General features: G+C 43.2%; 1 protein-coding gene across 5 annotated transcripts in view; it reads right to left on the reverse strand.

Annotated features, from left to right (window-relative positions):
* LOC127579214 (C-type lectin domain family 4 member F-like) overlaps positions 1-17,404 on the reverse strand; it is a 46,126-nt gene extending 28,722 nt beyond the window's left edge. The window contains exons 1-11 of one of the 5 annotated variants that reach the window (XM_052031820.1): positions 17,301-17,404; positions 17,104-17,217; positions 13,511-13,591; positions 11,564-11,629; positions 10,528-10,605; positions 6,322-6,399; positions 5,735-5,830; positions 5,252-5,329; positions 2,758-2,835; positions 2,193-2,288; positions 1,701-1,778 (exon numbers count right to left, since the gene is read on the reverse strand). In XM_052031820.1, the coding sequence (XP_051887780.1) occupies positions 1,701-1,778; positions 2,193-2,288; positions 2,758-2,835; positions 5,252-5,329; positions 5,735-5,830; positions 6,322-6,399; positions 10,528-10,605; positions 11,564-11,629; positions 13,511-13,591; positions 17,104-17,217; positions 17,301-17,382 (925 nt within the window). In that variant the 5' untranslated portion in view covers positions 17,383-17,404. The remainder of the gene's footprint in view (positions 1-1,700; positions 1,779-2,192; positions 2,289-2,757; positions 2,836-5,251; positions 5,330-5,734; positions 5,831-6,321; positions 6,400-10,527; positions 10,606-11,563; positions 11,630-13,510; positions 13,592-17,103; positions 17,218-17,300) is intronic. The other 4 variants (XM_052031821.1, XM_052031823.1, XM_052031822.1 and 1 more) reach the window with 4 other exon arrangements.
* Between the last annotated feature and the right edge of the window lie 8,945 nt (positions 17,405-26,349).

A 26,349-nucleotide genomic window follows, 5' to 3' on the forward strand; every position in this document is an offset into this window, starting at 1 on the left:
TCAGTTTACAGCTTCAACATATAAGTCCTCACAGTGTATGCTTTTTTTACGTGGAGGTCTGAGCTCTTTTAAGTGAACCACCATTCATCAGGAAGGACAGAAATGTTATAGCAGGCCGTTTAGGGCATTGGGGATTCATTCATTCACATTTTATATTCAGTGCACGTGGACCTGTTAAGCAGTAGAGAGGAAATGATATGCAAAGAACAAAGAACACAGAACACAGAGCAGTACAGTGCAGAAACAGGCCCTTTGGCCTAGCATGCTTGCACTGACCATGATGCCAATTGAAGCTCATGCCATCTGCCTGCACATGGTCCATATACCTCCATTCCCTGCCTGTTCATGAGTCTATCTAGATGCCTCTTAAATGTTGCTATTGTATCTGCTTCCACCACCTCTCCTGGCAGAAGATTCTAGGCATCTACTGCTCTGTAAAAAGCTTGCCTCACAAATCTCCTTTAATCTTTTTCCCTCTTAATGTAAGGCTATGCCGTCCACTAGTTGATATTTTCCTCCTGGGAAAAAGACTTTATCTATTCTCTCTCTGCCTCTCATCATTTTACATACTTCAATCAGATCTCCTCTCAGCCTCCGACACTTCAGCAAGAACAGTCCAAGTTTGTCCAACCTGTCCTGAGAGCCAATACCACTCCAGTCCAGGCGACATCCCGGTGAACCTCTTCTGCACCCTCTCCAAAGCCTCCCACAGCACAACGCTATTACAGCGTCAGTGAACCGGGTTCAATTCTGGCTGCTGTCTGTAAGGAGTTTGTACGTTCTCCCTGTGTCTGTGTAGGTTTTCTCCAGGTACTCTGGTTTCCTCCCACATTCCAAAGACGTACAGGTTAGGAAGTTGTGGGCATGCTATGTTGGCGCCGGAAATGTGGCGACACTTGCGGGCTGCCCCCAGAACACTTTAAGCAAAAGATGCATTTCACTGTGTGTTTTGATGTACATGTGACTAATAAAGATATCTTATCTTATCTTATAGTGTGGTGACCAGACTGCACACAACACTCCAAATGTGGCCTAACTACCTCATCTGGACTTTCCCTCTGTAAGGCGGTAACAACCGGAATACGGAGAGTAGCTTGGTGGCATTGAGAAATTTAACTTTACAAACTCGTAAAGAAAATGTCTCTCTCTCTGAAGGAGTCTCCAATATCCCAATCAGCCAGTGCCTCCCCCCTGCGGGCTGGGACATGAAGCTGTGGGTGGTGAATAGAAACATCCCCCTGGAGCCGCTCTCTTCCTTCTGCAGCTCTTGCTCTCCACATTCTGCCCCATGCCTCAGGGCCAGACCACTGAACTCCAGCAACCACAACCACATGGTTACAGGGTGGGTGAGGTCCAGATTAATCTGCCTTTCAATTCTCCGCCTGAGTTCCTCCTTCTCCCCCGACACCTGAAATTGTCTGAGTGGGAAACTGAGTACAAAGTCCAAAAAATGAAAGCTGTATGAAGCCCAAAAAGAGAAATGTACACAGAACAACTCCGGATCATAAGGTCAGCTGTGCTTGCTCCCAGTTCTGAACTATCACAACATGGGACATGCAGTTAACAAAAGGAAAAATTACAGAAGTAAAAAGTGTCACAAGTAACAATGACGAGATAATTCTCTGCAGAGTTTATCGTTCACAATCACAATCGATTGAGTGCCTGGATGATTTCTACTCAATATTTGTTCTAATGTTTACCTTTCAGTTGTTGCAGTTCAGAATTCAAGTGCTTGTCAGATTCTTGTAACTGATTCATTTCATCTGAAATCTGTAGGTCTTGAAAATATCAACATTATTAATTTCATAAATGACATTAAATGATAGATTGCATATTGCCGGTGTCAAAATCACCAAACTGATCTGTCGGTGGTCTGCAGGCTTGGTCTCAGGCTCCTCTTGTTCTCTGCTTCTCTAACCTACTCTTGCTGAAGGTGCTCCTTGTAAGCTTTTGATAGCCTCCTGCTTACTTTCCATCATCTAATATGCTTCTGTATCAGAGTTTTTTGAATAAAGCTCGTGTAAACTATTTGGGAATTCCACCACTTTGTAGGCCCTACACAGTTCCTAGTTGTAAATCTCTCCCAATTCAGATTTCTGGCACAATCTTGCTAAAAAACAATACCCACGTAAACTATTAACCTGTTAGTTAATGGAATTGTAATCAGATTTCCGTGGTGCCACATTACGTACCTTGTTGTTTAAGACCTTGTAGATCAAAATGTGTGGACACGTTTAGAGTATCCATTAAGGTTTGCAGCTGGTTAATCTGATCACTGATCTGTAAATCTAAACACATTATGAATTGGAACATTATTTATCAAGCTGAGCAGTGTTTTATTTCCAACTAATCTGCTGAATGAGTGACATTAGTTTTAACTTTGCTAGTAAAAATGTGAAGAGGATTATATTGAAGTATTCAGCCATGCATCTTGCCCAGAGTTCTTTATTGTTGAATCCAGTGGAAGGTATAATGGGACAGACATAGAATTGACGAATAATTTAAGGCATGAGGTATTTTCAGAGGGATCTACATGAACAATTTTGGGAGGTTATTTCCTCCCTTATCCAAGGGAGTGAGGGCACATTAAAAGGGAGTTTGAATCTGCTAATAATTATGCTCAGAGTGAAGGTGTCTGTCAAATAATTGACTGACAATAGGACGTCTCTTCATGGGCAGTTTTATGAATGGTGGGTTTGTTTATAGCTATTTATCACCATGATTGTATGAATAAGAGCTGCCAATATTCTTTCAAACCTTTGAGATTTTGAAGATCAGAAAATATTTGTCTCTGTGAGTCTTGCAGTTGTTTCATGTTGTCTTTCATCTTTTGTCCTATAAAATGAGACACAGATTTTGAGAAAATTATTACATTTGCAAAGTTTTATTCAGCAGCAATCGAACTGCAATGTTAAGGCTCTAGGATGCGGCTATATTATGTTGTTCAAATCAAATACATTCAGTGAAACCAATAAACGTCAGCAGAGATTTGACAAATCACTAGTTTTATTTAGTCTTTGGGCCAAGTAACCCAAAGAAGTAAACGAGAGGAGCAGATCACGAAAGTGCAACCTTTCATTGGACAACTGTTGTGTTAAGGTTTGGGTGCAGGGAGCCATAATTGTAACAGTGGGGTGGGATGGTGAATGCAGCAGTGAGAGTGCTGTTTGAATTCATGAAGTATTAAAACAGGATAATTTGCAATGTGTTAATACATTTCATTGTTAAAGTAATATTTCCAAAGCCTTGGCTGACCAGTTAGAAATTAAGGGTTTGCATTGGGGATAAGTGCTTTTTTAAGTGAACCACCATTCATCAGGAAGGACAGAAATATTATAGCAGGCCGTTTAGGGCATTGGGGATTCATTCATTCACGTTTTATATTCAGTGCACGTGGACCTGTTAAGCAGTAGAGAGGAAATGATATGCATAGAACAAAGAACACAGAACACAGAGCAGTACAGTGCAGAAACAGGCCCTTTGGCCTAGCATGCTTGCACTTACCATGATGCCAATTGAAGCTCATCCCGTCTGCCTGCACATGGTCCATATGCCTCCATTCCCTGCCTGTTCATGAGTCTATCTAGATGCCTCTTAAATGTTGCTATTGTATCTGCTTCCACCACCTCTCCTGGCAGAAGATTCCAGGCATCTACTGCTCTGTAAAAAGCTTGCCTCACAAATCTCCTTTAATCTTTTTCCCTCTTAATGTAAGGCTATGCCGTTTACTATTTGATATTTTCATCCTGGGAAAAAGACCTTATCTATTCTCTCTCTGCCTCTCATCGTTTTACATACTTCGATCAGATCTCCTCTCAGCCTCCGACACTTCAGCAAGAACAGCCCAAGTTTGTCCAAACTCTCCTGATAGCTAAAATACTCCAGTCCAGGCGACATCCTGGTGAACCTCTTCTGCATCCTCTCCAAAGCCTCCCACAGCGCAACACTATTACAGCGCCAGTGACCCGGGTTCAATTCTGGCTGCTGTCCATAAGGAGTTTGTACGTTCTTGTCTGAGTGGGTTTTCACCGGGTGCTCCGGTTTCCTCCCACATTCCGAAGACATACAGGTTAGGAAGCTGTGGGCATGCAATGTTGGCGCCAGAAGCATGGTGACACTTGCGGGCTGCCCCAAGAACACTATGCAAAAGATACATTTCACTGTGTTTCGATGTACATGTGACTAATAAAGATATCTTATCTTATAGTGTGGTGACCAGAACTGCACACAATATTCCAAATGTGGCCTAACTACCTCATCTGGACTTTCCTTCTGTAAGATGTTGGCAGTAACAACTGGAGTACGGAGAGTAACTTGCTGGCATTGAGAAATTTTACTTTACAAACTCGTAAAGAAAACGTCTCTCTCTGAAGGAGTCTCCGGTATCCCAATCAGCCAGTGCCTGCCCCCTGCGGGCTGGGACATGAAGCTGTGGGTGGTGAATAGAAACATCCCCCTGGAGCCGCTCTCTTCCTTCTGCAGCTCTTGCTCTCCACATTCTGCCCCATGCCTCAGGGCCAGACCACTGAACTCCAGCAACCACAACCACATGGTTACAGGGTGGGTGAGGTCCAGATTAATCTGCCTTTCACTTCTCTGCCTGAGTTCCTCCTTCTCCCCGACACCTGAAATTGTCTGGGTGGGAAACTGATTACAAAGTCCAAAAAATGAAAGCTCTACGAAGCCAGAGAAGAGAAATGTTCACAGATAGTCAGAGGCTTTTTCCCAGGACTGAAATAGTTGCCACAAGAGGACATAGGTTTAAGGTGCTGGGGAGTAGGTATAGAGGAGATGTCAGGGGTAAGTTTTTTATTCAGAGAGTGGCGAGTGCATGGAATGGGTTGCCGGCAATTGTGGTGGAGGCAGATACAACAGGGTCTTTTAAGAGGCTTTTGGATAGGTACTTGGAACTGAGAAAGATAGAAGGCTATGGGTAAGCCTAGTAATTTCTAAGTTAGGGACATGTTCGGCACAGCTTTGTGGGCCGAAGGGCCTGAATTGTGCTGTAGGTTTTCTATGTTTCTGATAACTCCAGATCTGGAATAACTCCAGATCATAAGGTTAGCTGTGCTTGCTCCCAGTTCTAAACTATCACAACATGGGACATGCAGTTAACAGAAGGAAAAATGACCGATGTAAGAAGAGTCACCAGTAACGATGACGAGATAATTCTCTGCAGAGTTTAGCATTCACAATCACAATCGATTGAGTGCCTGGATGATTTCCACTCAATATTTGTTCTAATCTTTACCTTTCAGTTGTTGCAGTTCAGAACTCAAGTGCTTGTCAGATTCTTGTAACTGATTCATTTCCACTGAAATCTGTAGGTCTTGAAAATATCACCAATATTAATTTGATAAATGACATTAAATGATAGGTTGCATATTGCCGGTGTTGAAATCACTAAACTGATCTGTCGATGGCCTGCAGACTTTGTCTCTTGTTCTCTGCTTCTCTAACCTACGCTTGCTGAAGATGCTCCTTGTAAGCTTTTGATAGCCTCCTGCTTACTTATCATCATCTAATATGCTTCTGTATCAGAGTTCTTTTGATAAAGCTCCTGTGAAATGTCTGGGAATTCCGCCACTTTGTAGGCCCTATGCAGTTGCTAGTTGTAAATCTCTCCCAATTCAGATTTCTGGCACAATCTTGCTAAAAAGTTATACCCACGTGAACTATTAACCTGTTAGTTCACGGAATTGTAATCAGATTTCCGTGGTGCCACATTACGTACCTTGTTGTTTAAGACTTTGTAGATCAAAATGTGTGGACACGTTTAGAGTATCCATTAAGGTTTGCAGCTGGTTAATCTGATCACTGATCTGTAAATCTAAACACATTATGAATTGGAACATTATTTATCAAGCTGAGCAGTGTTTTATTTCCAACTAATCTGCTGAATGAGTGACATTAGTTTTAACTTTGCTAGTAAAAATGTGAAGAGGATTATATTGAAGTATTCAGCCATGCATCTTGCCCAGAGTTCTTTATTGTTGAATCCAGTGGAAGCTATAATGGGACAGACGTAGAATTGACGAATAATTTAAGGCATGAGGTATTTTCAGAGGGATCTACATGAACAATTTTGGGAGGTTATTTCCTCCCTTATCCAAGGGAGTGAGGGCACATTAAAAGGGAGTTTGAATCTGCTAATAATTATACTCAGAGTGAAGATGTCTGTCAAATAATTGACTGACAATAGGACGTCTCTTCATGGGCAGTTTTATGAATGGTGGGTTTGTTTATAGCCCACAGATGTACAGAGCTATTTACCACCATGATTGTATGAATAAAATAAGAGCTGCCAATATTCTTTCAAACCTTTGAGATTTTGAAGATCAGAAAATATTTGTCTCTGTGAGTCTTGCAGTTGTTTCATGTTGTCTTTCATCTTTTGTCCTATAAAATGAAACACAGATTTTGAGAAAATTATTACATTTGCAAAGTTTTATTCAGCAGCAATCGAACTGCAATGTTAAGGCTCTAGGATGCGGCTATATTATATTGTTCAAATCAAATACATTCAGTGAAACCAATAAACGTCGGCAGAGATTTGACAAATCACTAGTTTTATTTAGTCTTTGGGCCAAGTAACCCAAAGAAGTAAATGAGAGGAGCAGATCACGAAAGTGCAACCTTTCATTGGACAACTGTTGTGTTAAGGTTTGGGTGCAGGGAGCCATAATTGTAACAGTGGGGTGGGATGGTTAATGCAGCAGTGAGTTTGAATTCATGAAGTATTAAAACAGGATAATTTGCAATGTGTTAATACATTTCATTGTTAAAGTAATATTTCCAAAGCCTTGGCTGACCAGTTAGAAATTAAGGGTTTGCATTGGGGATAAAACGAGTGCTTCCTTTCACACAGCATGAAGATTTCATGGGTTGTTTCAGATAAATTGTGTCTTAAGAATTCTTAAGATCATTGTGAATGATGCTCATTATAACTCCATTACCATTTCTGAATACTAATTAAGAGGAATTGTAGGGAAATCATGTTCCTGCCACCTCACAGTTGGAAACACCCAGAAACTTTCAGGGGGACAGTTCCAACTTTCTGCTGCCCTTTATGTGAAAAGTGCCTCATATTTTTGATCCTTATTTTCATCTCCTCTTCTTCTCGATTTCTCATAATATGGAATAACTTCTCCAGATCCATCCTATTAATGCTGTAATCACCTCAAATTGTTCACTCTCACTCTTATATGAATACTTGGCAGGTTTATGGAAGGGATGCTCACAAAGTAAACCTCCAAGCCCATGTTACATAAATGTTCAGTGTCCCATGTTTTATGTTAATCATCTCAACAGTGCATGCATTTAACATTTACCAACTGACCTGCTGAGTACTTGCAGCACATTCTGTTGTTATTTCACCATAAGAGACCAGCTGCTGACTGCAGTTCAATTCATTGGGCACAAGCAGCACATAAATATGTAGTTGCCACATCTTCTTGGTGTGAAATACAATGGAGCCACTGGACTAATTCAGGCAACAAAATCTATCTTGAGGAGACCGGTCTTATTTTCCGCTATGGTCCCAATACTTGCATTGTTCTCATTGTATTGATGCCTAGCTGTATACTTGGAGAGCAGACTGATGTGAGCAGCTATGGTAGTGTAGCAAAGCCCTTGTCTATTAATCCCTCTGGGTAGTGCCAGCCACTGAAAGTATCCAGCAGTGTGGATACCCTGTGGAGAAAGGAATCATAGGTGCTTCCCAGAAACAGAGCCTTCATCATGAGGAATTTCTTCCCATTGTTTACAACAAGCTGAACATCGAGGGCAAGGAAACCATTTCTATTGAGGTGAAGGTCCAGGTTAGTAAGGGGAGCTCTTCTGGTCGGTGGCTGCTTGCGCTTCAGATAGCCGGCAATGCTGGCAAATCCCAGTGCATTCAGTTTCTTCTCAAATACAGGTGAACAGTCAGTTGGGATTCAGGGCAAAGATCCACTGAGACTAACTGGAAAGATCCTGTAGTGAGGACATTGAGAGTCAATGTGACCTTGACCTCCAGGACTGTGTGTATAGCTGGAGGTCTCCCCACAGAATGTCACGTATCTCAGTGATGGCAGCCTTGGGAAGCCTTAGTCTGTGAAGGGATTATTTACCGCTGAGGTCCAGGTGGGATGTGGCATCGCTGAAGACCCCACGTCAGTAGGGTCTTCACTGAGAACCATGTCCTGAGGTCTCTGACCATCCCTGGCACAGTCATTATAATGCCTCCAGTAAAGGAATAACATATGTGGTCTCACCACTGAGGCATCCATGGAATGAGTGCCTCAGCAGCTAAATGATGGGAAAAAAAGCACTCTCTGTGAGTTGGAGCACATGTTTTGGAGTTCTGAAGGAGTTTGAATAGCCTGGGGTGGCGCAGTGGCACAACTAGAGCTGCTTTCTCACGTCTCCAGTGACCCAGATTCGATCCTGACCTCCGGTGTTCTCTGTGTGGAGTTTGCTCTTTCTCCCTGTGACTCTGTGGATTTCCTTCGAGTTCTTCCCTTCCACATCCCAAAGATATGTAGGTTGGTAGGTTAATTGGCCTCTACAAGTTTCCTCTAATGTGTAGGTGAGCGGTAGAATTTGTGGGAGTTGATGGGACTGTGGGGAGAATGGGGTGGGATTGCTGTTGGATTTATGCAAGTGGAAGCTTGATGGTCACCATAGACTGAATCGGCCGAGGGGCCTGTTTCAGAGCTGTAAGACTCAATGGCTTTATCTCTTGATGTCACCACTTTATCTTTTAAAGTAAGTAAAAGCAACAAACTCCTAGTTCTATAGGGGTGACTTGATGATGGTTGCAATGTGAGGCTTTCTGGTCTGATTTATGTAGGCACGGGCGGAAATGGGGGCTGCAAGAACAATGATGTCATTTGGTGCATACGCGACGCAGGGAAAATCTCAGGAGGAGTAATGTGAAGAGTAGAGGACGGCGGCGGACGGTTGCTTTTCTGATCGGAAGTCTGTGACCAGTGGTGTACCACCACGGTCGGTTCTGGGACCCTTGATGTTTGTGATATACATGAACAACTTCGATGTGAATGTACGTGATAAGTGAGTAGGCAGATGATACAAAAACTGGTGGTGTTGTGGAGAGTGAGGAAGGTTGTTTAAGGCGAGCATCAGTCAGAAAGTTGGGTAGGGCTGTGGCAGATGGAATGTAATACTGACAAATGTGAGGTGATACATATTGGGGAGGTGAACAAGTAAATCTCTGTTTTACTTTTTCAAGCCACTGGGCTGCACCTCCCTTAATATCATCTACTGCATTCGGTGCTCCAAGTGTGGCCTCCTCTACACTGGTGAGACCAAATGCAGACGAGGTGACCCTTTTGCAGAACACCTGCGCTCTGTCCGTAACCGCGATCTGCGTCTCCCTGTTGCCAGTCACTTCAACACCCCCTCCCACACTATCACTGATACGACAGTCCTCGGCCTCCTCCACTGCCAGGAGAATCCCAAGCGCAAACTGGAGGAACAGCACCTCATTTTCTATTTTGGAACCTTGCAGCCTAACCCAATGAACATTGAATTCTCCCACTTTAAGTAATCCCCCAACAACCACCCCCCCCCCCCCCCAAAAACATGCCTCTTCTCTTCCCTTTCCGACCCTCTCTCTCTTTTTTTCTACGCTTTTTTCCTCCTTACCTTTGACCCATCCCCAGGTGGATCTGCTCTCCCCTCCTCCCCCACACCTGCCTATCATCATCTCTTACCTGCATCCACCCATCACCACCCTGTGCCCACCCCGCCTTCCCTCTTCTGTCCACCTATCACTGCTCTGCTTTTCCCTCCTCTATATTGGGCTTCCCCTTTTCCTGTCTTCAGAAGAAGGGTCTCCAGTGTGCTGGCCGGAAACGTTGACCGCCTGCTTTTTTCCACAGATGCTGCCTGGCCTGCTGAGTTCCTCCAGCATCATTGTGTTTTGTTTCTTTGTTTCTCTAATATGTTTTGCTTAATGCCATTGTGGATGACACGTTCATTCACTTTTATACTTGTATGCGAGGCAGCACTTTTAAGTTTACAGAATGAAAAGGTATTTCCTTTAGGTTTCAGTTCAGGATTTTTGGCCTGAGCTTCAGTAAACACTGCCACCTTGTGGATAGACTACAGTTTCACGTACTTGAGAAGATCAAGTCGCGTTAAGATCCATTGCTGTGGCCACCTCCATACTTAAATCTGTAAAGCGTTGATACTCTGTTGGTGGGCGATATACAAGGCCCAAGCTAACTCGCCTTTCGTCAAATTGCCTGATTTTTCCTTTATTCTTGAAACATTTGACAACCCCAAGAAACCTTTGCAGTGTGATCACAGCAATGAAAAATATATCCCCAAAAGGAAAGACACACAAGAAAATTTCAGACCGCGAATTTGTCTGCCATGCTGATTAACAGTAGTAAGATACCAGGATATATTTTGTTTCTATTAACAAACGTTAAAAAAGTTGTCACAATCAACAATGATCACAATATTCAGCAATTTGACATTCTCAATCACAATCGACAGCGAATTTGCAAATATCTTTACCTTGCAGCTGTTGGAGTTCGGTATTCAGCTGCTTGACAGACTCTTTCAACTCACTCAATTCCTTCGAAATCCTTATCGCTAAAAAAAGTCAACAAAATTAATTGCAAAAAGAGTTCCCGCAGTTTAACAAGCGCGGGTGAACTGACAACCAACATCCGTGTAACCATTGTGGCATATCTCAATGGGATCGATTGATTGACTTGCGTTGAATTTACCTGATCAAGAGGCAATGTGGGTAACCTGTGGAGAATTTACGCGCAAATGCGGATTCCAAATCGAGCAAAGGGCTTAATTTCAGCAATTATTCAAATCGATGGCGGCGGCTTTCATGAAAAAAACTTCGACCTGAAAGGTTAATTCTGTTTCTCTTTGCTCGGATGCTGCCCGACCTGTTGAATATTTCCTGCATTTTCTGTTTTTTTATGGCAAGAGATCACCCTTTGGTAACCAAAACTGCTAAAGGCAAGTCCAGAAGTTGTAGGACCAGGTAAAGTAGGAGTGGTGATCCACCTTGATTTAGTCTGTGATTCAGAACAACTTCTAGTAGCACCAGAAAGCAAGCGTTAACTTCTGGGAGTAGTATATTCTACACGGACTGGGAACGCAAACATTTGTGACGTGAAGGAATGTCGTCGACCTGAAACGTTAACTCCGCTTCGCTCTTCGCGTGTGTTGCCTGATCTTCAGAGTATTTCCAGCAATCTCTGGTTTTATATTTGGCATAGGACTGCGCCCAGGCCTTGTCCCTCCTGTCCTCACCGCACAGCATAAAGCGTGCAAACGAAAAATAAGCAATTGTTACCGACTCTTAAACAATCTCAATAGAAATACATGTCGGAGCGCCTCTATAGTCAGCAGTCAGTCCACTTTTACAGCCAAGCACGGAGTTAAATTCGTTTTGTTGATAAAACACCCCAAAGTGTCATTAGAAATAAATAGCATCTAAAGTGCATGTTAGGTTATTTCCATTAGCGCAACAGAAATGTAACAACTTGTGCAATGCATTGCCGAATGCAGACGAGGATTAAGATCTTACCAGAGGTTTTCCTTTCTTGCTCTGATTTACTGTAGTCAAATCTTTCCGCGTAGCCGACCTGTGCTTCTGAAATTCAGGAAGGAAAGGCTCAATGAACCTCTGCTGTAACGTGTTGGGAGTGGTGAATGGTGGTTGGTAGCTGAATGGGTGCAGCTTCGGCGGACACTCAGGCTGAGGTGAATACGTCGCCCGTGTTGGAAGCGGCAGCCATTGTGCGTCCCTCCCGAAGCTGAACCTCACCTCACGACGTCTAAGTCTATAATGAAACTTACCGATATTCTATAGTTTGTGATAGCGAACGGAGCATTTAAGAACAAATATTTCACACCCCTATGCCGCCGCTCTTGCAGTCATTAATTCTGCTCCCGAAGCGGCTCAATACAAACGAAAATATCAAATTCTTATAAATACAGACAAATCTGGTGAGTTGCAGCCTGAGGTTTGCCACTTGACTGTCTGGCTGCCGATTAGACGGACCTGGAGTAACGACTTATCGCTGTCCGCATTACAACCAAGTGTCTGTGCTTCTGCTCCAGATGTGTGCGAGCGGAAGACATTATGTGGCCGAACTACAAGTTTCCTCTCACCAACTAATGGCGGACTTCGCCCTGTCTCCAGTTGTAAAACTATGCTAAAGTCATAACTGTGTCCAAAATTGCTCATAGTGGCTGACCATTTGGTTCAGCTAACTTTATTAGTTACTTATCTTTTAACACGGTGCCACCAGTTAAGAAATCCAAAATTCCGGTTATGGGGTTATCTGGCTATACAACCATTTCCACCATTTTGCATCTCAGATGCGTTGACTTTACTGAAGGGATCTCGGCAGAATGTCTTGGAATGAAATAAAGTGCAGCAAAACGACCATTGAACAGCATCGGATTTTCAAAGAGGAGATGGTTTACGTACAAACTAAATATATTCTCACAAGTAGGAAAGGAAAATGGAGCTTCCGAGATGATAAATCATAAAAGGGGTTACCAGTACACCTGGACAGCGTTGTCTTAAATACAAAGAGTCTAATCCTGCAAACACTTTAGAAATCTAGAAGGGGAGAATAACTATTTAAAGAGACAATACGAAAATAGAATAGCGAATAATGTAAGGGAAATTCAAAATTCTTTTATGATAATAAAAGTGTATTCAAAGAGCAAATGAGATTTAAGGGACTAAAATATATCTTTATGCAGAGGGCATTGATAAGGTACCAGATAAGTAATTTGCAGCCTCCTTTATTAACGAAGTTGATGCAATATTGAAAGCGAATGAGGTGGTAATGGTATTGGTTGTAATTGAAATAGTGAACAGTAGTTAACAAGACCGGCATTCCTCAAAGTAGAAGTACAGATGGAATTGATCATTGGTACCAGGGAATTAAGGGTGGATATTTGGAGACTCTGGAGAAATCTCCCAATTTACCTCAGGGGTGGAGGTGATGACAGTGAACTGGTATTACAAGCACCGTATCCCTGTTTACCATAGAGAATCGGAATAATGCCCCATCTACTGATCAATCAGTTTAACATTACCGTGAAAGTGTTGGGTACCACAAATCCACCAGATAAAAGACTAACCTGTCCAACCCTTCCCCAGAAGACACGCCTTCCAGGCTTTGGTCTAATTAATCTCTGAACTGCTTCCGGCACATTCCTCCCCCCCCCCCCCCAATTAAATAAGGAGACCAATACTGTGCACAATACACCAGATATGGTCTCACCAATGCGCCACCTATCTCACTCATAGCCTCACTCCTTTTTCTATTCAATTAGCCCAGCAATAAACAATAACCTTCTGTTAGCTTTCCTAATCACTTGCTGTAACCGCATCCCTTTACACTCCAGGGCTCTGCAAACCTCCATTCCTACGTTCACCTGACACGAAAGTGACGACCGAAGAGACAGGTACGGAAGACACATTTATTACTCCTTATAGTAACTATTTTCTTACCGTTTCCTGGGTGTGTGCTTGATCCAGTGATATTTTTAACTGAATCTTGCAGTTCTTTAATAGCAACAGAGAACTCCAGATCTGCAAATTAAATAGTGTGTTAAATTTTACAAACAAAACCTGCTTAAAAATCAGGAGTGATTAACTATTTAGGCATAGTATTTAACAGATGCAGGAAAGGCCACATAGCAGTTCGACACGACTTCTTTAAGTGCACCCCACAAACCTGCAACCCGCTATTATAATGAAAGCAGTCTGAAGGTACCACGAATGTGATAATGTCAAATTGGTAGTTTGCTCCTTACTATTAGGTCAGAAAAGATTGCTTGCTGGTTACTGCACCATGTTCAGTTCCATTTGGAATTTCTCAGATCAGGAAACCCTGGCCGCGCACACACCCTGTAACCAGAGAGGATTGGCCGACATCTGGGTCTAGCCCAATAAATGAAATTGACAAGTGTACGGATATGTCCATCCCCAACAAGGGGTAATGGAACTACCTTCCTTAACTTGCAATGACACGCTTCCTCATATCGCCAGCATCAATATTTTGCTCTGGAGGGTGGAGGGGGGGGGGGGTGTCGGAGGTGTGTGTGTGTGTGCGTGTGGGAGGGGGGGGTTGTTGGGGGTGGGTGTGAGGCTGCAGGGAGGGTGAGTGTTGGTGAGGAGGGGGAGGTGGTGTCACCATTAACCAGATTCACAAATATTGTGGCTATTTTCACCAGACAAAATGATTTATCACCACTTTTTGAAGAGCAACTGGGAAGGGATGAGAAATGCGGACTTGGTCAGATGTGGGCATTGAGTCCTTCCGCGCGGTAACAGACCTTTTGCCTCAGCGACTCCGCGCCACATTCAAACACCCATTTTTACCTTAATCGTACCCAACCCATTTCATCCTCCCCACACTCCCATCAGCGCCCCCCGCCCTCCATTGTGACACTCACTTACACACCATGGAGTAATTTACAGCGGCTAACTAAGCCACCGATCTTCTGGTCTTTGGCATGTGGGAGGAAACCCGAGCACCCGGCGGAAACCCTGGAGGTGACAGAGATAACGCGCAAACTCCGCACAGACAACACCCGCGGTCACTATCGGACCCTGGACGCTGGAACTGTGAGGCAGCAGCCCTGCTGACTGAGTTACTGTTCCGTATCCTCAAACATCAAAAACAAAACTGATACTACTTGCACCGCTGCCCCGAATACTGTGGTTTGGAAGAAGCATCACAGTTGACGAGAGAGATACGGAGAAACGGTTTCAGCGTGATGACCTTTCACCACATTTGAAACGTTAACTTTGTTTCTCTCCACAGATTCTGCCCGAATTGCTGAGCGTTCCCAGCATTTTCTGCATCGTTTCTATAAGTTTGATTAGTTAAAGTTAACATTATACGTTTTATACAGTGATTGAATTTAGAAAGTTGAATTAACGTGTGTGCAGTTTCTAGTGTTTGACACCAGAGGGCGATGAAATGATCAATATTGGAAAGTTGCGGGCGATTGCAAAGTCATGTCTATCAACTGGTGGCTTTTAATATCATGTGTTCATTGGAAATGGGATAAGGATTCTGCACAATGAACGTTTCATGAATTATGACAAAAATGGACTGAGAATTTTCCATTGATCGTGTACATACAATGTGTGAACGAGTGAAATACATTTGGGTTCATGAAAATGGCTAAATTCTCATTTGGGCCCACGAGAGGCGACGTTCATGCACTCAGTGACACCCTGCGTCAGGGACGCGACTGTGGAACATGAACATTCCCGTGATTGCCTCTGGCAAGTGGGGTTAACAGTAAACTATCACCTCGTGTGTAAAGGATCGTGAGAAGTGGCCCTTGGACTGCAATGCAAATTATGACATGGTCCATTGCATTTGGAGCAGCCTGGAAGGAGCCAACTTGCATAAACGTTGAAAGCTACCGTCACCTTGAGAGCCACAGGGAACGTCCTCCCAGGCTGAGGTTTCATTGAGTCAGCAGCTTGATCCCAGTCACAAACTCCGATGTAATGAAGATGCCTCATTGATTGGTCCCCGCTGACTATCGACTTGCTCCCGAAAGACCGTGTTGTGCGCCGTTTCCCACCCACGACTTTTCCTTCTCCCAGTACCTCACCTTGTTCTGCTTGGCCTTTCTTCACCGTCCCAGAAAAGTTCCATTTCCACATGTCACACCTCCCTGCGCTCCACCCCCCACCCCCCCCCCCCCACCTGGTAACAACTTGGTCACAAATTTCTAAATACAACCAAATAGCCCCAGCCGAACTCGAGAAGTAGAGGAGGCTTCGAAAATAAATATTAAACAATTCCAGCAACATTCGGAAGAAACATCCCGGCAACTAACATACACGCAGCTCTCGGTTTCTTTACACCGTGGTGGTGCGGATTCCCTCAATTGATTTAATGAAAACATAAGCAAAAGACTGCGGGACACTCGTCTTCAATCTAGCCCACCATTCGATAATATAACGTTCAATGTGTACGCTTCAGACAAGCGATCACAATTGGAAAGTTGCTGTAAATCGGCCCATTTCCCCCCAGCATTTGACAGTCGCTGTACAGTCCAGTTTAGTCTTTACTGTGTCTTTTGCACTGCTGCTGGAAGTTAATTTGAGGTATGTGCGACACCTTTCAAAGTTGAATCTCTGTATTTAGCCAATTGTCCAACACTGAAGAAGTTTAATGAGTTTATTTGAACCATACGTCAGTGATAGTTGCAGCAATAGAGCCGTCGGGTTTCCTGCTCAAGAGTTTTCCCTGACATCCGGTAACTTCAGTGTGAAATTATTCGCAGTTTTAAGGACTGTTTTCCATCGACCTTACAGGGGGCATTGGAAGCCGCGCCTGAAATTTCCAGGTCAGAGTAATTTTCTAGATGTGAGTGGTTTGACAAGGCTGCGCGATATCCCTCGGCGATGTGAGTGGTAGCTAAGAATTTCCACAGAAGTTTTCAAGGAAACAATCGTTGGAATCCACCGCAGGACGTTTTGATCCCCAAACCCACGCTGTGGCGGTACATTCATGCAGGAAGAGTGGAGCATATGATTACAGACACCCAGTTAAAGAGTGAGTAACAAAATCTTTGATCACTCCGTACATTCAGATTCTGAATAGGTTGCCAATATTCGCTTTAGAGGAACTGTAAAGACATGCTGAGAGGGCCTAATCCGATGAGATAGAGATTTCCTCCTGTACCAAGCCTCCACATAACAAGCAGAGTGATTACCCACCTAAGGGCGGTGAGCAGATAAATTGAATGTTTTAAATATCCCGCAGAGTTCTCGAAAAGTGGTGGCCACTCCACTTGACAGAAGGTACATGGCTTGTTGGCGCTGTTCAATTATATAGAAATACGGGTATAGAATGTATTGGTTGGTAGCGCCAAACGGACATAATGGTATCAGATGCTTGGTTAGGCAGGCTCTATCGATCTTAATTCATTATTGGCGGGTAGTTTTATTGACCGTACCTACCGTGCAGCCCGCTGTACATCGCAGAAGGACATATCTACCGGATCAAGTGGAGGGTCCATAAATGTTCTCAGGGTACAATCATACGAGCCTGTCAGAAGCTCGGTACTTACATGCAATAACGGACAGTACTGTTAGGGCACCAAGGAAAATCAGACACAACGTGAGAATGACCCTCACAGTCCTTTCCTCTTGCTTCAGTTTCGTCAGTCGAGTCCATTTTGAGTCTGAATGTAAATCAAAATGAAGTGAAATTTAGCAATAAGTTAAAGGATACCACAAGCACTGATACACTTAAAACAATGATTACCGTCTTTGAATAATTCAGAGTTCTCGTTGTCACTTATGCTTAAATTCTGCTGGGCGTTTTTAGCAGAATTTGCAAGATCCATCTGTTCGACGCGCTTCTGCGAATGTGACTGGAACAGCGGAACCTTTCACTTATCAATGCAGGGAAAGGTTCTTCTTTTTTTTATTTTGCTGCCTTAGCAATTCTAAAACGGGAACTTTGCTGAGTATTGAATATCATGAACTCCAGTTGCATTGAACAAAATCCGTTGTCAGTTGCCATAGTGAAAGGAACTGAAAATGTCTGAATCAAACCAGTGCATTGGGAGACCAGCAGTTGTTGAAGCATATTAAGGACAAGTGGATATGGTACTGTGTGTCTGTGTGATCCCGTAGGCAAGATTGACTTCTGGGCTCTATTGCGCAGGAAACCATCGTTCTTTTAATAACACCACGACGACTAACTGTATCTGGAAAAGCCCCGTTTCCAAGCTGGTCATTCCCTGCAATGCGTGGCAGAAATAAAACAGTGACTCATTTTGCAGAAAGGATGTTTCTAATCACTTCCTAGTCTGGCTGAGATATACAGATTTCTAAACGATGCAAAATTGGCAGTGCGGTTGACAGTGTGTGTGTGTGTGTGTGTGGGGGGGGGGGGGTAACTTTAGACTGCTGGTCTGTTGGATAGAAACATGGCAACGGACATTTAGATCGGAGAAGTGTGAGGCAGTGTATCTGGGGAGGGAATACACAATAAATGGAAGAATATTGAATGGTTTCGAGGAACAAAAGGATCGCGCTGTTTAGGTCCACAGAACACTCAAAACTAGTCAGTAAGCTGGTTGAAACGGCACAGGGTATGCTTTCCCTTATTAATCGTGGTACAGAACATGGGATCAAGTAGATTATACTCTAGTAGTGTACAGTGTGAGTTACATCACCGCCTGGGTGCTGAGTCCAGCTCCGGTCACCACTTTACAGCTAATCTGTGATTGTACTGGGAGAGATTTACGAGGATGTTGCCGGAACTGAAAAATTGTAGCTATGGGGAAAAGAAGAAACTCAACGGAGACTCATTTGAGCTGCATAAAATCTTGAAGAGCATTGAAAGAGCAAATCAGAAAAAAACTATTCTTTTAGCAGTGGAAACAAAACCGAGGGGAGAATTGGTCTAATTTATTGATAGGAGGATTAGAGGGGAGATTAAGAAAATTATTTCACCCAGTGGGTGGAGGAGGTTTGGAACTCGCTGCCTGAAGGGGTGGGAGAGGCAGAAACTCTCATCGCACTGACAAAGTACTTGGGCATCACTCGAAGAACAGTGACCCGCAGGGCAATGGATCAAGTGCTGGATCAGCACAGGTCGATGGGCAAATGGCCCCCTCCTGTGCGGCAAACTTTCTATGATTCGTCATCGGAAGATGTTAGAAACAGGTTCATATTGTTTTCTCGTTCCCCATTATGCAGAATGATATCTGCTGGCTTGTAACATCTCTCCAATTATTTCTACCATATTTAACAGATGATTATAACTTTCACGCATTCTCCGTTCACATGGGGCAACATTACGAGACTACCCATCCTTTAACTGTATGGAAATATTTCAGCGAAAATCCTCCACGTACGACAGGACTTCCTAAAAAATGAAACAGACAATAACTTTTTGGATAAGGCATAACGATTTCTGTGCTGCGCCACACACGACACATTAGCGGTGGATTCCCAAGGGCAGGCTCTGTTGCATGCCGACTAAACTGTCTATTGTATAGTTTCCCTGATGTATAACACTTTACGGGTACTTGTTCAAATATAGTGTTACGGGTTGTTACTATTGGTGAATGTCCATTTCAGACATCGTACAGTAGTGTGTGTGTGTGTGTGTGTGTGTGTGTGTGTGTGTGTGGCGTGATTACCACAACACAGGAAAAAAGGACGTGATGACGTTTTTGGAGCAGTCAGTCAGTGTCAGAGGAAGGAGAGAGAGGGGTGAGAGAGACACACTGCCTGCTAGTCTCTGTCGATGGATGAAAAACAATAACTGTGTCTGTCACTACAATCCAATAACCTAGTGGAGACCACTTTGTCGTTAACCTGTAGAAGGAAACAGGTATTTGTGTGGACGACCACGTCTCGAGTGCCTTTCGGGGTGGCAGATACTTCGGAACAAAGCAGTGGAGTAGTCACTGCTGAGTAGGCACTGAGGTGTCCTATGGGTTCCATCGTGGAACATTTGGATTTCGTAATGTCTCTATTTTCTTTCTACATCTTCTCTTCAGTCAACAGTGGTTTTGCAGAAGCTTTTGCTCACGTTTCACCTTATGGCTTGCTGAACTGAACTTTGAGAACTCTCCCTGGATTTGGAGTTTGGTTTTGGGGTTAATGTTTAACATTCTAACATTTTTACTTCTAAGCTTCTAACAGTTTTACTGTTATTTTTCTTGTTATCATAAGTAGTTATTAACAAAATAGTTTTAACACTTATGCATGACTTGGTGTGTTTCTTTTGTTGCTGGTACGTAACAGTAGCAATTCTACCTACGCCACCATCGCTGATTAGAAGTAACCCTTGAACCGGTTGATAAAGTAAGTTACCCCGACTCATTTTAAAGAAACAGGACCAGGCACTTCAGTTTTTTGGTCCCAATGCGCCACTCAATAAGAACATGATCGATTCTGCCTTCTATCCAACATGGCTCCACATTCCTTCACGTATATCCTATCCAACTCTAGCTGTTCCACACCAATCTGGCCAAGCAGTTACTGTGCATCAACGTTAGAAACTCACATGAGAAATACATTCCCACTTGATAGCTTCTTTCTGACTTTTACGGTCGGCAATAAATCTTAATGGATGCAGGGATAGATTTAAGATGTTTCGGAGCAATCTATTAGAATGTCGAGATGTATAGGTTTTGTTTGCAGGATGCCGATTTATAACCTTCTCTCCGTTACCCACCTAAGGACAGAAATTGATTGCAGGCCGCAAAGGAACAGTGACAGGGGTTCCAAAACGTATAATGGAATTTCTGGGTCACAACCTAAATTTCTTCATGAAGCTTCTTGTCCAGTTGTTATTAAGTTGGAATATTGGCACCAACGATCATATGGAGCTGTAACAGAAGGATATCGGAGACCTGCAACAGGATTCCGTTAAGTTTCACGCTGGTTTCTTGGTCTAACGACGTGTTTTTCATGTTGAACTTTGATAAAGGATTTCCTTCCGATATTTCATTAAAAGCTGCGTTAAGTTCAGGCCGGTTCAAACCTAGTCACAGCAGCTAATCTTCCGTCCTGTGGATAGACCCCAATTGCCATTGGACGAAGATCCAAAGTACGAATTCTGCTTTTCAAAAAGAGCAGATTGGCGATAGTTCTGGCAAATTCGGCTCATCTCCCATTCCCTGTGGTGCCCTTAAACAGGAACAATTTAAATACATTGAGGGATCAAGGTACCAAAAATGCTGTAAAGATTTGTAGTACGTCTTCATTTGTTTTGACATTGTTTGCCCATTTTCGTGGCAACAATCTTTCACCTTGTTGATGTAGGCTGGAAGCCAACGCCCAGATAGTGTAAACACGACGAGCTTGCTTTCTTAAACACATTGGTAACCCCGCTAGTACTTCAGAACAATTCCAAATCTCCATTGTCCTTTCTTGTGATACCAGCCGAAAGTGCTTCGATTATTGTCTCTACACTGTATAACGCACGCGGCTCACAGTAAGAGCTTTATGGTAACATAGATTTCGACTCGGTCTCTAACAACTCTGATATTTAATTGAATTATAGTTTATTATTTAATTAAACGCTGCTTTCTAAAGCGGTGCTGTTTTTTGTAGTACTCACGTGGACAAGCGAAAGAAAATGTAAACGTAAAGGCAATATTTGGAAATAATGCGTTTTTCTGCGATGCCAGGAAGCGAACTGCAGTTCAACGTTTACTCCGGCTGATGGCGCTGCTACACCGCGTTACCACGAAAAAAGGTGCGAAATCACGTCAGGTGGAAATGCGGTCTGAACATCGCAGAAAGTTCAAATGCCAAGGAACAGATGTAACATTCGAGCAGCAAAACTGAGTTCTTCATTACATGCAAGAACAAAAGACGAGTTTCCTGTAACCGATAAGAAGTTCATAGAACTGTAAAACTAAAATGATGCGGACAATGCTGGAAATCCCCAGCAGGAGACAGAGAGAGCGGAACCGTTTCCGCTCAATGACCTTCCATCAGAATCCTCTAAGTTGTTTCTCAGTGAGAAAGTACAGCTCCAACTATGAATATCGATCATTTTTGAAGGCAGAAAACCGATTTAAACTTTGTGTCCGCAACCCTTGCTCCATTGGCGATGTTCAAAACCGAATGAATTCGCTAGTTCCACAAAACTTGAACAATGAAGGCCTCCATTAAACCGGTCTTAATTCGGAGGAGAGAAAATCCTTCAGGATCAAATAGTTTCCATCTTCGTGTTTTTTTTTAAGGGAGAACTTTGGTGATACCATAACTATAATCTTTCAACGTTCTTTCAATTTGGGAAATATATACTTCGTTTGGAGAATTGTGTAGGTCAGCTCATTACTTAACAATAAAAAGATAAACGTGGGATTGTCGTGAGTCTTTTGTCGAGTCAGCCGAAATCTGTTGACGGAAAGTTACTGGAGTTTATAATTAAAGACAAAACAACTTAACACATTGAAGCAATACACAAAATGCTGGAGGAACTCAGCAGGTCAGACAGCCTCTATGGAGGGAAATGGACAGTCGACGTTTCGGGTCGAGACGCTTCATATGGGCTGGAACAAAAGAAGAGAGAGGGAGCCAGTATAAAAAGATGGGGGGACGTTTTTCATCATGGATTCGTAAAGTGTAGACATGGCTGATGATACAGATTGAATTTCTTGAGTAATATTAGTTTATTGTACAAAAGAATGTCTATGGATATTACTTGTAAGGACCTCTCGAATGCTTCTGATGAAGTCCTTCTTGTAAATTAAAGATGAATATTGACATGCAAGGAAGCAGGAGACAGAGTGGGGACATATAGCGGGATGTGGCTTGGGCCATCCTGCAAGAATCGATTCGCCAGTCATTAGCCACTTTGATGAAATGAAGTCACATACATGTACCTGGGTTTCCAGTGAGGCAAATGGGCAATGCTGTGGGCACTGTAGATGCAAAAATAAACTTCCAATGAAATATTAGGATAGATTTTGCAGTCAGGCGCATTACAACAGTGAATCCTGACTCCAAAAAACCCAAACTATCTTTGGTGATCCTCCAAGTTGTAACTTAGAGGAGCCTTTTGAAGGCTAATCGGTAGTGGGAACCCTCGACCATCTCTCTATTGTCCCTCACAGTTCTGCAACTTTCGACAGCAATATAACCAACTGCCATTTCTGTGCTTCTCTTATTCTAGCCTATTACACACATTGGAATCCAGTTGCTCCACAGTTGCTTTCAACTGACAAGACCCCAACGTCCGGAATTCCATCTCTAAAATTCACCACTCCTTCCTCTTTTGAGACGTTTCCTGAAGGCCGTTTCTTTCACCAGGTCGTAAAATATAACGAAGATTCACCCCCATGAAATATTAACTCCGTTTACATCTCCTCAGTTGATGTCTGACCCCCTGGGTATTTCTAGCATTTCTGTTTTATTTTTAATTTCATGTTTCTGGCGTGTGTTTCCTTTTACTTTTCGGTTTCCGTGTGAGTCAACAACAATCTTGTTTGATAATGCTCCGGCAGAGTGCCTTAAAATGCTTCTGCTGTTTTAAAGATGCTATATAACTGGAAGCTGTTTGGTGTTGCTTTAGCTGCGGTACTTTCCTCGGAGACAGCATTTACACTTGGTTATTCCAAGGCAGATGCCCTACCGACAGCAGGGGATCTGCTAATCGCTGTCGAATACTAGTTCTAGCACCGAAAATTAACAATTCCAGGTGATGGGATTGTGCAAGAGCTCTGAATGGAATCTTGCAGCATGCTTGGACTGGTGGTGAGATTGTACAGATGCAGTTTGGTAAAACCACGAAGTAAATTAAACAGACAGATAAGATTTTTTTTAATTGCGGCGCATTCGATGACCAGACACCAATGGTTACTCGGGGTGCAGTTCTTGCGGGATATAAAACTGTATGAAAGAGCATTGAAATAGTCGTGTCTTCGGATACTAATGGCATGGATGATTATTTCAGCGGAAGATGGGGAGAGGCAGTGGTGGAGCTGGATAATGTAACGGAGATGGGTGCAGAAATCTTTCTGATGGCGAGGAGCTCCAGATGAAACAGACCACAGATCTCTGGTCAGCCTGGTTCATCCTGATACCATGGACAGGTGACTTCTATCAAGGCTGTACAGAGTTTGTCACGTGATCTGGTCAATGACTTTGATCTTCCCAGTGGTTAACTGATCGAAACTGTGACATGTTCACGAATGGGGTAAAGGACGCGGTTTGACAATGCAAGTCTACTGCGGGGGTGGGATGAGGTAACGGAGAGATAGAGTTGGGTGTTATCTATGCATGTGAAACCTGAACCCATGTCTTTATTTGATGTTGCCAAGTGTCAGCATAAAAACTGTGAAATGCGGGAGACTGAAGTACCAAACTTGGCAGCACTCCGGAGGTAACAACGCGGAGTGGCAGGTGAATCTATTAATCAGGCTGCTTCCCTTATGATTGAATTAATAACCGTGGACCCAAGGGCCTTGTCCAGTTGGACAGTGGAAGAAAATGGTGCAGTCAGCATGTCGACGGGTACAGGGGTGTAATTGCTTATTATGGTTTGGTCATAAGGGATGAGAAGCTATCATAAAGGGTTCATGATTGTAATTGAGTAAACGATGCTCATGGATTTGAAAGGCAAAGGCACACTCAAAGGTTTTGGAGCAGGCAGGGAGGTTGGAGATGGGTGGTGCTTTTCAATAACAAAAATGGCAAAGGTGTTTCGTTTTTGAACTTTTGAAATGGGGCTAAACAGCGGTCAGGTGAACAGTAGTCGGGGAGGGGTTAGAAGGATCATGGCTCAGGTTCAGAAGAGAGGAATCGGGTGAGCAAAGGAGTCCACGAGTTCCTCATACTCTTTAAAAGCAAACAATATTAAGGAACATGGTAAGTTCAACTAAGTCTCAGCAACAATCACTTCCAAATTGCCAATACATTGTCTGGGGAGAGACTCTACTTCAAGCAACTTCATTATCTTTTCCCAGATTTTTTATTTGGTCTGTTCAAGTTTTTGCAATAAGTAACAATGCTCTTCCATTTGAGCCCGCAGAATTCAAATATTTGATGGTTTCATATCACTGCTGAACAGACACTGCTGAACAAATAGTGACTGAGCTAAAATAAAAACTGAAAATGATGGAAATATTCCGCAGGTCTGGCGGCCCGGTGGGAAGGGAAGGTCGAAGACACGTGGCCAGAACTGATAAGTTAACTCTGCTTCACTGTCCACAGGTGCGTCCTGATCTGCTGAGCTTTTCCGGCATCCTCTGTTTTTATTTTTGATTTCCAGCACCTGCAGCTCTTTTCTGACAAGCTTCCAGGAAGAAATCTTTATTTAAGTAACATGGAGAAAATTTTTGAGAACGATGGTACAAACCTTCCAAAAATTTAGAATACCGGATATGTCCCTGCGGATGGCCAACAGTGGATATTCTTTTAAAAGAAGAAACAACGAATCAGGCCAGGGGATAAGCAGCGAGTGTGCTGATCATTGTGAATGACATACGTATTGAAGATAAGATCAAGGAGCTTTTGTATAGAAATAAAATCACAAAAATTAGACATCTCAGGGTTGCAGAAGGGGCCTCCAATCTTTGGAGCATAATATTTTTCTTAGTTGGGGTTCCAAAGGACCTTGATCCAATTCCAGACCTCTTATCGTTAAGAAATCATCCCTTTTGCTTAAAATCTCCCCTTTCCCTCGGTAGTGGTGCTTGTATCCCATTGACAATATTTGGCCTCAATTCACTGAGCGCAGCTTTGACTTTGGAGAAAGGCGTTAAACACACGGTACCGGTTCCTCTCAGATCCCCGGTTATTGTTTCCAGTGAAGTCAAATGTAAAATCAGAATGAATGCTATCATTTCAAGTTCGCGCCCTGAGAACGACGTTTGAACAACGTCTGTGTCGCATTTTCTTGGTGCAGATCTGTCAGGAATTTTTGATAGAGATTCTCAGGGTGTTGAGGGTCCTGCTTTGAAAGAGGTTTGTAGCGAAATACTTCGTCTGACAGGTGATTTCAGTCGAGATCTCCCATGCACGATTCTTATGAATATGTGAAGGTATGTTCCAGAAACGAGTATTCTATTAAGAGTTTCAGGTAGAATTTTATTTTCATTTTTCATTTGCAATGAAAATGTCATCACCATGGAGATTATTTTGAGATATATTAGAAAACTGAAATTGCAAAGAAAAGTGTGCCAGTTGAACGATATGCCTGAATGATGGTATATCTGTGTTAAATAATTCTCATTCGTTCTTTTAAGAATGAATAAAAGCATGAAGAATCAGCATGACACAGACACTATTCATTATTTCCCTACTAATTTGATTTTAACACGTGGATTTCTCTGCTTCTGATCGGCAATATAATTCGGGTGGGCTTGACAAAAAGCAACCGTTCTTGACATCCCTTCGCGTGGTTCATAACGGGATAATCGAGGGTAGGTTGAGGAGCCATTTCACCTCCTTATCACAGGTGTGATCGAATTCCAGCCCTGCAGGATCATTTTGTTGGTGCACTTGTTGTTGTGCACAGTTTGGGAGTGCTTTGGTATTACTACCTGATAAGATCTCGCAATGAAGAAGCAAAAAAAGTAAACTGCTGGAGGAACTCAGCAGGTCAGGCAGCATCCATGGAGGGAAATAACCAGTTGACATTTCGGGTCGAGACACTTCACAGGACTGGAAAGGAAGAGGGCAGCGGCCAGAATAAGAAGGTGGGGAAGGGGGAGGAGCACACGCAGGCAGGGGGTAGGTAACACCACCCCTTCTTTTACTCCGCTCCCACTCATTTGTCTTCAATTATCCCCGTGGCTCCCTTCCCCCTCCTTGATGACCTGCCCATCTCCTCT

This window comes from Pristis pectinata, chromosome 17 (genome assembly GCF_009764475.1).
Source record: "Pristis pectinata isolate sPriPec2 chromosome 17, sPriPec2.1.pri, whole genome shotgun sequence".
Classification (NCBI taxonomy): domain Eukaryota; kingdom Metazoa; phylum Chordata; class Chondrichthyes; order Rhinopristiformes; family Pristidae; genus Pristis; species Pristis pectinata.